This window comes from Eurosta solidaginis, chromosome 5 (assembly GCF_040869045.1).
Source record: "Eurosta solidaginis isolate ZX-2024a chromosome 5, ASM4086904v1, whole genome shotgun sequence".
Taxonomy (NCBI): Eukaryota; Metazoa; Arthropoda; class Insecta; order Diptera; family Tephritidae; genus Eurosta; species Eurosta solidaginis.
Window position 1 is genome coordinate 76,136,329 of NC_090323.1, and position 13,824 is coordinate 76,150,152.

At 39.9% G+C, this 13,824-nt stretch overlaps 1 protein-coding gene and 1 long non-coding RNA gene across 8 annotated transcripts; both read right to left on the reverse strand.

Annotated features, from left to right (window-relative positions):
- Positions 1-1,294: 1,294 nt before the first annotated feature.
- Positions 1,295-9,450, reverse strand: LOC137252335 (uncharacterized). Of its 3 annotated transcripts, XR_010953531.1 has the most exons (9): positions 9,335-9,444; positions 8,786-8,851; positions 8,247-8,724; positions 7,956-8,182; positions 7,666-7,895; positions 7,228-7,608; positions 7,020-7,170; positions 1,909-2,286; positions 1,295-1,849 (listed from the first exon to the last, which is right to left on the reverse strand). It is a non-coding gene; the product is annotated as an uncharacterized lncRNA (long non-coding RNA). The 3 variants fall into 3 exon arrangements; XR_010953530.1 differs by having other exon boundaries at positions 1,916-2,286; positions 8,786-9,450; XR_010953529.1 differs by having other exon boundaries at positions 8,786-9,450.
- Positions 9,451-9,813: 363 nt separating this feature from the next.
- Positions 9,814-13,204, reverse strand: LOC137233685 (uncharacterized). Of its 5 annotated transcripts, none has more exons than XM_067756937.1 (5): positions 13,036-13,204; positions 11,857-11,919; positions 11,160-11,372; positions 10,945-11,098; positions 9,814-10,877 (listed from the first exon to the last, which is right to left on the reverse strand). In XM_067756937.1, the coding sequence occupies exons 1-5, from the start codon at positions 13,069-13,071 to the stop codon at positions 10,735-10,737; spliced, it is 609 nt and encodes a 202-aa protein (XP_067613038.1). In that variant the 5' UTR covers positions 13,072-13,204; the 3' UTR covers positions 9,814-10,734. The 5 variants fall into 5 exon arrangements, with proteins under 5 accessions (XP_067613038.1, XP_067613040.1, XP_067613037.1 ...); XM_067756939.1 differs by having other exon boundaries at positions 9,815-10,877; positions 10,945-11,101; positions 13,054-13,204; XM_067756936.1 differs by having other exon boundaries at positions 9,816-10,877; positions 10,945-11,101.
- Positions 13,205-13,824: the final 620 nt, after the last annotated feature.

A 13,824-nucleotide genomic window follows, 5' to 3' on the forward strand; every position in this document is an offset into this window, starting at 1 on the left:
ACGAACAAGATGATGACCGTGCGCAAACTCTTTAACCGAGCGAGGCGCACGGGAAACTGGGAGCAATACACAGCGAATCTAATAGCATATAACAAAGGGATTAGAAAAGCTAAAATAAAGAGCTTCAGGAAATTTTTGCGAGGGTATTTCGGAGGTTCCAGAGGCGGCAAGGCTCCACAAAGCCCTAGCCAAGGACCAAAGGGAGACACGACTATCAATTAAGCTCCCTGATGGAACCTACTCAAGGAATGAGGAAGAAAGAGCACGTGCCCTGCTTGCAGCTCATTTCCCGGACGCATCCTCGGATACCTCAACGGAGGAGGCTCAAGAAGGGAGACCAACACCCACAGATTGGAACCTCGCTAAAGAACTCTTCAACGATGGCACAGTTAAGTGGGCAGGAAAGTCTTTCCAGAGCTACAAATCTCCGGGAGTGGATGGTATATATCCAGCCTTTCTGCAGTAGGGCGAGGAATTGATCCCACACCTGGTCAGGATTATGAGGGATAGCCTCGCACTGGCATACATCCCGACGGTGTGGAGAAGAGCAAAAGTGGTCTTTATACCTAAGGTGGCTAAAAAGAACTACTCCAGTCCTAAGTCCTTTAGGCCTATACTGACATCCTTTGCTCTCAAAGCAATGGAGAAGATTGTAGACCATGAGATTAGATCAAAGGCTCTCGTCAGAGTGCCACTACATAAAGATCAGCATGTATACAGAACAGGCAGGTCGACAGAAACTGCACTGTATCAGCTGTCCACAGAAATCCAAAGTGCGCTCGAGTGCGGGGAGATAACTTTATGCGCATTTTTGGACATAGAGGGGGCTTTCGACAACACGACACACGAAAGTGTGAAATGGGATACTCGAGAGAAGAGAGATACAGCGTCCAATCCGTATGTGGATAAACGCCTTATTGCGTACGAGGATTGCCGAAACCTCAAGTGGGGACGGTACAGTAGAGATTAAAACAACGAAAGGATGTCCACAAGGGGGCGTCCTATCACCCCTGCTGTGGAGCCTGGTAGTAGATGAACTTCTACAGAGGCTCTCAGACAACGGAATCCGATGTCAGGGGTACGCGGATGATATTGTTATCATTGTAAGGGGCAAATTTGTGAGACCCTTTGCGACATAATGCAAAGGGCATTGAGGTTAACGAAAGAATGGTGTACTGAGGTAGGGCTAAGCATCAACCCTAACAAGACATCCATTGTGCCCTTCATCAGGAAAAGGAAACTCCAATTATTTGAATAATCTACAACTTAAAGCTTAGTAGAATTTCAGATTAGGTTTACTCTTTTTTCAGATCAAGAATATTCAAAGGTGTCGTGGAATCCGATTGCTGTCGTAATTGATGAACTTAAAAATGTACGACTTGTAATTAAGTCAGACTTATTATTGTTCTAAATCTAATTATTCAAGCAATAATTCTGCAGCCCTTAGCAGGAGTATTGATTGGTTTCAAATCTAATTCCGATAGCAATCGTATCACATCCCTTATTATATATGTACGTGATATTGCAACTCAAATTAATACTGTTGATATAAATAAAAGTAAATACTTTAATAATAAATAAACTCTCTTAATTGGTTTTTGTTTTCCAATTGAAATCTTTTCCTGTGCAAGCACATCGCTAACCCGTGTTGGCAAAAGATATGATTATACTGTCTTCGATAGATAGTCGGACGAGCCGCTATTCGGCGAAGTAGAGATGACCGTTGTGTCGGTGGCAGCTGTTACAACAGCATTTTCTAACTTTACACCATCCGTAGAGTGTGATGAACGCTTCACTGCCTTTTCCAATTGCTTGGCGCCAGCAATTTTTGCTGTTTGTAAAGCTTTAGCTGTAATGCAAATATATAGATGGTTTAAAGTGGTTTTCGTATGTTATTCAACAACTCACACTATACCATCATCACAGCCTCCTCATCTATTTTGAATATGTGTACTGTTTCAGTATTCAGACCCAGTTCGTTTGGTGCAATATTTTCGATTTGATGAATATGTATACTATCCGTTAGGCAGACAATTAGGTGCAATCGATTCATTCATATACTGTGGGTATTTGAGCCGTAGACGCAATATTTTGATTCTTTTTGAAGTGTAACATTTGTAAACAGTTGGGTTTCTCTGCTGTCACCATCACCACTAGAGAGCTATTGAACAAACGCTCGACCAAGATAATATGTGAGATTTACACGCATAGATTTCTTCCACCTTTTCACAGTTCTTGATGGAGAAAATCCGAAAGCCATATTTACCATCCAATACTGAAATGGAACTGTAGAGGAAGAAACATTTTATAAAATTTAATAAAATCAAAAAATGATAGTTGTGCTAAAATGGGGTAACGTATTTTATGTTAAAGTATAGCGATGTCTCAGCGGCTTTGTCCTGGTGAAAATTGAGTTTGAATAGGTTTTATTCTTCATTCTTAGAAACATGTATGAAGGTACCTGGTAGGATATTAAAAATCCTCAACGCTTGTTTTGCTATAACTTAAAAAAAAACTCATATTCAAACTTCTGCTTAACTTCTACATATCAATAGCTACCTTTACCACCAGGAGCCACTATTGCTTCTACGCCTATGCTATTGTTTCCTACATCGATGAGCTTTGTAATAAAATAAACAGCTATCTCCCCAATCTCTCCAGTTTTGTCGCCTCGCGAAACCTGATATTGTCACCAACCAAATCATCGGTGACCTTATTTAAAACATGACCGCGCCAAATGTCGACCATATGACATTACCCTACCGACTGTCTTACACCCTAAAACACCCGAACATACCGACACAGGATTGGAAGGTACTTACTGTATCTCGGCCTACGGAGGAAGGTCAGTTATACATCTTCCAAATAAACAAGCAGGCGGAGGATATATTGTACGCGCAGCTTGGAAAAATTTCCTTAGGTACAGGCAAAATTTATATGCGACTCAGGAAAAGAAGTCGCGGGTATTAAAGTCCTAACACGCTGGACGTGGGCGAAGTCGAAAAAGACCTCAAAAGCCTAAGGGAAAAAAGACAGGCGGAGGTAGCCCCCGTCACCCCGAATGTGTTAGAAGGGCACCAAGAGCCAGATGGTGCTGTGAGTCGCACAGAGGAACACCCGGCACAACAGGTATAAGAGGCTGAAGGGGGCTTCGAACACTCTAAACCAAAAGGGCTAGGGGAGGACAACGACGTCACGATGAAGGTGCTGGAGGGGGACAAGCAGCTCATTGGTGCTGCGAGTCCTACAGATAAATCTCCAACACAGTAAAGTGGCGTCGATCGAACTCCTCCTAACGCGCTGATCCAGGAGCCGTGGCTTCCATGGGGAGGAAAGGTTTCTGGACTTAGCGCGCGCGGATTCGGCGTTTACTATGCGCAAACGGACCCCTGCGAGGACATGCACCTTGTAGTGGTGCAGGGGCTTACGCCGATCACAAGTTGTCGCTAGTCGGCCGGACCGGAGCAGCCTCGCTACTCACATCCGACTGATTCGTCGCGCATGCGAGCGGTAACTAGGAGCTGTCACCTCCTAATCCAGGGTGTTATGCGACACCGTGACCATTGGACTGGTTTGCAGCTAGGAGGTTTACAACACCGGCTGTATTATAACGGCGCCTCCCTGACACCGGGCCACCTTGGGGAGTAACTATGGCCTTACCGCGTCAAGGGGCTCTGCCGCGGTGGACGAACCGAGTTCCCCTATTATACTGAATAGATCACTACGCTTGCCACGGCAGGCATGTGATCGTACGAACAAGATGATGACCGTGCGCAAACTCTTTAACCGAGCGAGGCGCACGGGAAACTGGGAGCAATACACAGCGAATCTAATAGCATATAACAAAGGGATTAGAAAAGCTAAAATAAAGAGCTTCAGGAAATTTTTGCGAGGGTATTTCGGAGGTTCCAGAGGCGGCAAGGCTCCACAAAGCCCTAGCCAAGGACCAAAGGGAGACACGACTATCAATTAAGCTCCCTGATGGAACCTACTCAAGGAATGAGGAAGAAAGAGCACGTGCCCTGCTTGCAGCTCATTTCCCGGACGCATCCTCGGATACCTCAACGGAGGAGGCTCAAGAAGGGAGACCAACACCCACAGATTGGAACCTCGCTAAAGAACTCTTCAACGATGGCACAGTTAAGTGGGCAGGAAAGTCTTTCCAGAGCTACAAATCTCCGGGAGTGGATGGTATATATCCAGCCTTTCTGCAGTAGGGCGAGGAATTGATCCCACACCTGGTCAGGATTATGAGGGATAGCCTCGCACTGGCATACATCCCGACGGTGTGGAGAAGAGCAAAAGTGGTCTTTATACCTAAGGTGGCTAAAAAGAACTACTCCAGTCCTAAGTCCTTTAGGCCTATACTGACATCCTTTGCTCTCAAAGCAATGGAGAAGATTGTAGACCATGAGATTAGATCAAAGGCTCTCGTCAGAGTGCCACTACATAAAGATCAGCATGTATACAGAACAGGCAGGTCGACAGAAACTGCACTGTATCAGCTGTCCACAGAAATCCAAAGTGCGCTCGAGTGCGGGGAGATAACTTTATGCGCATTTTTGGACATAGAGGGGGCTTTCGACAACACGACACACGAAAGTGTGAAATGGGATACTCGAGAGAAGAGAGATACAGCGTCCAATCCGTATGTGGATAAACGCCTTATTGCGTACGAGGATTGCCGAAACCTCAAGTGGGGACGGTACAGTAGAGATTAAAACAACGAAAGGATGTCCACAAGGGGGCGTCCTATCACCCCTGCTGTGGAGCCTGGTAGTAGATGAACTTCTACAGAGGCTCTCAGACAACGGAATCCGATGTCAGGGGTACGCGGATGATATTGTTATCATTGTAAGGGGCAAATTTGTGAGACCCTTTGCGACATAATGCAAAGGGCATTGAGGTTAACGAAAGAATGGTGTACTGAGGTAGGGCTAAGCATCAACCCTAACAAGACATCCATTGTGCCCTTCATCAGGAAAAGGAAACTGGAAGGGATTAGGCAAATCACAATGGATGGAGTACAGATGGAGTACACGTCTGAGGTGAAATACTTGGGAGTCACGTTTGACTCTAAGCTCTTATGGAACAAACACGTCGACAACACCATATCAAAGGCCACAAGAGCAATAATGGTGTGCAGACGTATTGCAGGAAGATCCTGGGGATGCAGCCCAAAGATCCTAAGATGGATGTACACTATGATAGTGAGACCTATCATAGTGTACGGAGCAGTTGCGTGGGCATCAAGAACAACCATGGTGACCGTACAAAAATCGCTCACGAAGCTTCAACGCTTAGCGTGTATCTGCATTACGGGAGCCATGCGAACATGCCCGACGGCAGCAATAGAAGTGCTGCTTGAGTTAACGCCTCTACATATAATAATTGAGCAGGCAGCCAGGAGCACTTTAGTAAACATAGCTAAAGAGGGATGTGGAAGAGGCAAAGTGATACAGTCACGGAGCATGGCGAAGCTGCAGGAGCAGATTCCACTTATCCAACTTCCCAGAGATGATACGAGGAAGATAATTAAGTTTGAGAAGCGCTTCAAAATAGAGCTGGGGAACAAATGTACGTGGGACACCTCCAGGATTGAAGCGCTTCACCAGGAACACACTATAATATGGTACACCGATGGCTCGAAGACACCGGAGGGCATAGGAGCGGGGATCTTCGGGCCCCGAACCAAAATATCCCTACCACTCGGAAAATATCCGAGCATCTTCCAGGCCGAAGTTGTTGCCATAAGCCGGTGTGCAGAGATAAATTTACAGCGGGGATATACCAACGAGAAAATCGTTATACTCAGCGACAGTCAGGCTGCACTCAAGGCATTAGCTTCGGTTGAGATTAAATCATCAACAGTCCTTGAGTGCGTGGAGAGGCTAAACAATCTAGGAGTCAACAACACCATCCGTCTGGCATGGGTACCTGGACACAGAGGAGTGGATGGTAACGAGCGAGCAGACGAGCTTGCCAAGTTGGCAGCGGCCGGAAAGCCAATAGGACCCGAGCCTATGGTGCCAATAGGGTCACATACAATAAGGGAGGACTTTATACAAAAGGAGGCGTGTCTCAGAGAACAACACTGGCGCGAAAGTCCAGAACTTCGGCAGGCAAAGGCACTAATAGGAGGGTACAACTCGAAGCGATATAAGGCTATGATTAACTTCCAAAAAGTAGCCTTAGGATTGTAACAGGTATACTCACAGGTCACTGTGACTTAGAATCCTAGGATCATCCAAACTAGAAAATAGTCACATACACTCTCTGAAGCCGGGAACCATTCTGGATTTTCTCAGAGAACTCGGCTTGGATGAAGTGTTGTGAAGAGAATTGAGGGCACAATAGACCAATAGGTCGCAGTGATTAACCTCACAACATCTATCTATCTATCTATGCGCAAACGGAAGGACGGGTGCGAGCTGTAGTAATAGTAAGGAAACAGCTCCATTCATATATGCTGCCTAATTACACTACTGAGGACCTCATAGTGGTGGTGAAATCACCGGACTCAGATGATACATGTCCGGCCATGCTACAAGTTTCATGTAGGGCGGTCGTGGGATGGCTTAAAATAATATTCGATGGGTGCATAAACTGAATCATGTACAGCCCCTTAAATCTGGTATTTTAGTCGCCTCTTACGACAGGCATACCTACCGCGCGTAAATTCTGACCCCCTAACCCGCTGGGGGGTATTTGGACACAATCTTTTCATTATATTACTTAACAATTTAAAGGCTTCATTCTGTATTGCGAACGATAGCTCAGACGAACGATTCGCCTCCAAACGATTTCGTCTAGCAATGGTATTCTCTATCATTTTCGTTCGGTCTTTACCTTTCTAACTAACAGGAAGGCAAAAGTAATTGTCAAGTGATAAGTTGCCATTGTTTAGCATAGTGCAAATACACTAGCGATTCGTCTCTGATCCGCATCGAAAGTTCGATTCGTAATAGAGAATGAGGCCCTAAGATTAAACATTTTTTTCAATTTGTATTTTGACTTACCAGCAACAACAGAATCATGTTTAATTGTACGCCGCACAAGCATTATAGCATCATGTAACGAAGCTCAGTTTCTTCCAAAAATTGTTCAACACTGCCACGTAAAATCAATGTACTTGTTCTAGCATTAACGCAACCTTTAAATAATTATAAACTATAAAAATGAAATTAATGTCAAACCTTAGAAAATGTTGAAACGTTCACCACCAACCTGACGTTCTTCAAAGTAATCACATTGACCCAAAACACTTGAATTAATATCATTAGCTGTAGTCATAACAGCACCACCACAATCTTTCATTCTACGTTTCCAATCTTCTTCTGGTACATGAACAGCGCAGAACATATCACGATCTGCAAAATACTGTGTAGCAACATCACCAATTGGTAATTTAGAAAACACAACATGTACAGTGCCGCAATTGAATGCGAGGCATTGATGTTGGATATGAGTTGAGGTTTACCATGAGAGCTATCGGTACCCAAGAATTTTTTACACAAATGCTTACGTACCCAATACAAGTTCAGGACGTTCATATTTATCGACACGCTGTCCGGTATGGGCCCAAATGTTGGAAATATGCAGTTGGCACTGTTGAGAAAAAATATGGATCAATGAACACAAGTAAAAGTGAAAGATTTTTTTTACCATCTCTTGTTACTTTACACATTAGACATTGGAAACGACGACCAGCATCTACAAGTTGCTATTGAGCCTTGCAACGATTACATCTAATTGCACCCAATTCACCAAAATTTACAATGAGTGGCTCAAATTCACCCTTAACCGTGCATGCCATTGGTGAGACGGTAAGTGTAATGGACAAAGCTGTTGTTTTTAATAAATCAGCTGTTGCAGGTATGTAATACAATGACGACCTGCAAAGAAGAAAGATCAATGTAATTGCCAAACAAAACATTAATTTCGATTATCGATACCTAACGTAACGTGGCGAGGAGTTACCCTGATCTTCTACTACATATTTTGTGGTCACAAATGGTGGTAATAAACCCTGTTCATTAGTAATAAAAGCACCACCAGCGCTATTTTGATTTTCAATGATGACCCTTATCGGATTTGGCATCTGATCGGGATCTAAACGGCGTTGGGCTTGATCATACTGTTGCGGCTGTTGATATTTACCAGTAACAGGTGCAGGTGGTTGCTAAAGAAAATAACACAAAAATAATCATCAGCAAATTTGTAAATTATTATTTGTATTAGCATACATTATAACCAGGACGTCCAGACGTGTCCGGGTATTGGGGGTTGACCCGGCTTGGGTGGTTGACTGAGAATTGGCGTCTGTCCAGGTTGTGTTGGTGGCATCATAAAAGCCATCAATAACAAGTGCCAAGAATATATCCGTGGCATACCTGCCGAACAAAATGATTCAAGGGGTTGTGATTGCCAACCTCACCTACCCGTGGCGAATCCTGTACCTAACAATTTGGTGTGAACAATTGGTGCCAGTTAACCCTCTGAAATATTCGGCGCAATTGTACGCCATTGTGTTGGCATTAATTTGGCAAAATGCAAAAACGTTTCATCCTCCTCCCGTGACCATTCTGTCTTCTTTATGCTAGGATCAAGCCATTCGTACCAGCGTGCCTTACATTGCTTGGCAGATTTGCTGTGCAGCAGTGATGCAATACGTGACCACTGGTTTTTGCCATATTTCATTACAGCTGCTTTGAGGATTTCATCCTGAAAGTTATCAATTTAGTTAATAAACGGCCAAGAGTAACCAGTCGCGTCAAATGCTTACCTCAGTGTTTCTCCACACACCACCTTTTATCATAATTCGCGGCATGGTGCTATATAATTGTGAATTCTTTGGGAAAATTTTAGAATAGCACCCCCGAGGTCGGGGTAAAACTTGATATCAAATGAAAGAGGGAGTTCTCCCGATCACAAATATATATATTTTAAAGTGCGCAAACTTATAATTTAAAAGTTATTTGTTGTTAAATTTTGCAAATTTAGCAAATTTCTATAGCACTTTAAATTACAATTTACACATCTTTCAAGACCTTAATCCACATACATATCTATATAAATTGGCAACGATAAACTTAAATTGCATTTTTGTATATTTCACATTTAATTTTTGCATTGTTTTCACTTATTATAAATGTTTTTATTAAATCAATCGCGCTTTTGTAGCAACATGCACATGTATATATGTATATATATATTTTATTGATGACATTACAAAGCTGTGCTGCCACATATATATACGTATACACATATAAAATTTATATAGAAATTTGCAAACTTTAACAGCAAATAACTTTTAAATTATAAGTTTGCGCACTTTAAAATATATATATTTGTGATCTGGGGAACTCCCTCTTAATTTTAAATCTTTCCGGAGATATTCCATTTAAAACTCTCAAAATTGAAAAAAATTTCCACCACCAAATGTTTTGCTGTCTCTGCTGAATTAGAAATGGCGAATTTTTTTGCACGCAAAAATGACATATTTTGCTATCCCTATAAAAATAATAGGTGCGAGAGAGCACGATACATTGTGGGAAAGCTAAATTTGTCAACATGCTATTTCATTTGGAGAATTTTTCATTCCAAATCGTCACCCTGTCAAAAATTCGTGTGGCTGTGTGCGTTTTTGGTCACACGATTTTTGCAGGGATCATGCCGGATGTAAACAATTGTCAGAGCGGAGGCATCATGCCGGATGTAAACAATTGTCAGGGCGGAGGCATCATGCCTGATGTAAACATTAGTCAGGGCGGAACCATCAAACATGATGTAAACATTAGTCAGGGCGGATCCATCAAACCGGATGTGCAAATCAATCACATAGGATGCATCATAATAAATAAAACATATACAGATAGATGTATATAAAAATTCGTTTATTATTCAATATATGTGCCCTTTTATATAGTACTTATTTACATTATTTATTCTCACTTAGTTTTACTTATTTACTTATATATCTGATTACTTTTTTTAATGTTTTCATTGTTCATTAAAATTTCGTTTCTTGAAATAAAGTATATTTACATTATTTTTTTTATTTTTACCTATTTACGTATATATCACATTGCTTTTCTTTATGTATTCATTAAAATTTCATTTCTTTAAAAAGCTAATAATTGTTTGTCTTTTCATTCTCAGGTACTTATGATAAAAAACTATAAAAAATATATATATTGCATTATTTATTATAACTTTTACTTATTTAAATGTGTAGATCATTACTTTTTTTAAGGATTCAGTATTCATAAAAATGTAATTTCTTGAAAAAAAACATAAATTGCATTTTTATATCAGATTGCTTTTCTTTATGTGTTCATTATTAATTAAAATTTCATTTCTTTTAAATTATGTTCACAACATATTTTGTCAAAAAGGCTTTTATTTATTAGTTAATTGTCCTTTTTGTCTCAGGTAGTTATGATAAAAGCTATATAAAAAATTCAATTAAATATTGGGACTAAATTAAAAAATATTTCGAAAACTTAAAAAACTTCATTTAAATATCACATTATTCTAACTTAAAAAAAGTAACTGACTAACTTAAAAATATTACGAAAACTTAAAAACTTCGTTTGTATATTACATTAGCCTAACTTAAAAACAGTAAATAATTAACTTAAGTATATTCCGCAAACTAAAAAATTCAAAAACATATAAAAAACCGAAAATTCAAAAGCTCCAACTTAAATGAAAAAGAAAAGAGGAAACAATTCATTGCGCTGGTGGGCTTGTCTGTGCAGTAACTAATTTTTGCTTTTTGCCGAATTTCCTTTGTGCCATCCTGTGGTGGCTGAGTTCAACCGCCTTTCTCATTCCTTTTTCATACGATGCATGTCCTTGGTGTATGAATACATCTAAAAACGTACCAAAAATCAATATAGGAATACAATCTATAATACATCTCTCATTATAACATCTTACCGCGAAGAAATGTCTCGAACAAGGAAAGCTTTTGGAGACTTTTCTTTCCAGCTGCTCCCGCCCAGTTGTATTTTTCCATCAACGTGTCACTAAAAATTTCTTTAACTACTCGGGGTATGTCCTCTGAAATGCCCTTAATTTTGAACATATGAGCCTTCTAAAGTATGAAAGCGAAATTAAATTATGGTAAAAGATAACTTTTTGGGTCAAATTACCATTGCTACAGCATACTCCTCTACCTTCAATCTTTCTTCTACCCTTAGAACCTCTAATACATTCTGGAGAGGCAATGCGCTGGCAACTTCATCCCTGTACTTGTCTCTGACTTCCCCAGTAATTTTGCACACAGAGCTTTCCACCTTCTTCAGCGTCACCTTGCACTCTCGCATTAAGTGCTGTTGCGCCAAAACTTCACTCTTCGGTACCGCCTGTTTAAAATGAAGGTTTATTGTTGAAGTATATATATTAACAAGAAACGAGTTGAAAATCGGTGTTACAAAATATTATATGCTCAGATGTGAGCTTTAGCAACAAAGTAGTTTGGTTGAGATATGGTCGGTACCTTTTTTCGTTATCAGCCCAATTCTCAATGTTTTCCCGGAGAGATTTTGCCCGTTCTCCATACAAAAATGGTTGAGAATGGCAAATTTTTGTATGGAGAACGGGAGAAATCTCCCCGGGAAAAGGATTGAGAATTGGGCTGTATATTTAAAATAATAATCTATCGTTGTTGGACGGCCATAACCGTTTAGACGGTTAAGCGCCAATTAAGTAGGAAGTAAGTAATCTATCGTTAGGCGAATGAAACTAATATTCTGCATAGCAAAGATTTGTATATACACAAAAAAGCCTAAGCCATTAGAGAATAATTGAAGCGAAAAGTAAAATTAATTGAATAAAAACAATACTTACATCTTGCTTTATTTCCTCCACCATTTTCATTAGTACGCTTTGATTATAGCTGAGTGTACGTTGCTAAGTTTAAAGAATACAAAAAGTACTTTGCATGAATATTGTAAAATACAAATATCTAGTTAAATACAAAATCATTCTGAATTTTAATGCTATTTTTCCTCCGTCTCCTATTACCCTACTTCTTATATTCTGTTCAATTTGATCCATCTTATAAATAATCTCCATCAAAACTCTCAGCACATCTATAAAAAGAATAATATATGTTTAATATCTTATACAAAACAATGGGGCGTATTCATAGTCAAACTTAGTTAAGAACTAAAAGTTAGTTACAGGTTTTTGACATAATTTTCTATTGGCTATCTGTCGAAAAAGCTTCAACTAACTTTATGTACCGCAATATGTAATATACATCACAGCTACCTAACTGATAGCTTTCTTGTTGGGGCATTGAAAACGATAGAAGTCAGCTGATCAAGCTAATTTTGATGCACATATCTACCATTGGCTAAAATATTCGTGCAAGTTTAAAAGACACTTAAGCCCCCATTACTGATGCTTAGCATAGACTTGACTTGACTTGGTGTAAACTTGGCAACTTAGCCACGATTATACTCTACTTGGCGCATAAAATCTGGCATCATAATCAGCGTTGAAATTTATTTTTAAATAAATGTTAATTTGTATGACAAAATGTCAAAAAGAAATGGAAACAAACAAATGGCATCTCAAAATGTAAACGTCACTTAGAACTTACATAGAAAATCAAAATTCAACAGACTTCTAAGTCAAGTTAAGTTTTGAGTAATCAGTAACATGCAATGTTCATTTAACAGAACTGTAAGTGACAGTTCGCAAGCCAAGTCAAGTCTATGCTAAGTATCAGTAATAGAGCCTTTAGGAATGAAAAAAACTTTACTGGTGATTAACTTGGTGTATAGAGTAACTAAATAACTCTAACCCATATCAAACTGGGTAATAGTCTAGTTGAGGGGTCGACTGCTAATACGCGACGTAAAAATTCGAGAGTGGTACCCAGAGACGCGTTTCGGCCCCAGGATCTCGAATCCGGTGGCGGAAAACCTCTATCTCTGATACTTCTCGAGATATTTGCGAAAACCCCCCCCCCCCCCCCCCCCAAAATGCCCTATCTTTAAACCCCACTTAAACACTCACTGCGCACTGATCACTCACTTCACCACTTTTAATCATTTTATTAACATGTTTTTCTCTTTTTTTTTATCAAAAAATTCAACCAAAATAGTTTTATTTTTATTATTTTCTTTGTTTTATAGCACAATAAACTTATGTTCCACCAAAATATTTGCGATGAAAAACTGCCAACTTTGCCACTGGATTCTACTTTTAGTTCCATTTATTACACCCCGCTTACACTATGCGCTTTAAAAACAAGTTCCACAAATATACCACGGAATTTTACCTCATGTCTACACTCGCCATCGTCATTCCGGTTTTTGTTATTTTACGTGTAAAACTACTAAAGGATCACGAAAAATATTGAAAAGGCAACGCAAGATCGAAAAGTAATGCTGAAAACATCTATTTTTAACATTCTCAAGAAAAAAATTCAATTTCAATAAATTATTGTCAACCACTATAAAACCACGTTAAATAAGTTACATAAATTACACGTTTGTTTTATTTATTCTGAAAAATGGGTTTTATACCTATGATGGTATTTCATCATTACCTAGAGCTCAGCGCCTCTTACTCAACTGTCACATAAGGATAGAAATACTTCACTTGGTATTTTATTACCAAATATATATGGGTACTCGTAGCATACTTGGCAGACTTAGTTGATTTGAGAACTGTCATGCTTGGCATTGTGGATAAAACAAGTATGATATCCTATCCGTAAACTCCCTGACAGGGTGATCAAGATGGCTACCTTTTAGTGATTTAACAGCAAGTTCAATATGGCGGCGCATATCTTCAGCGGGT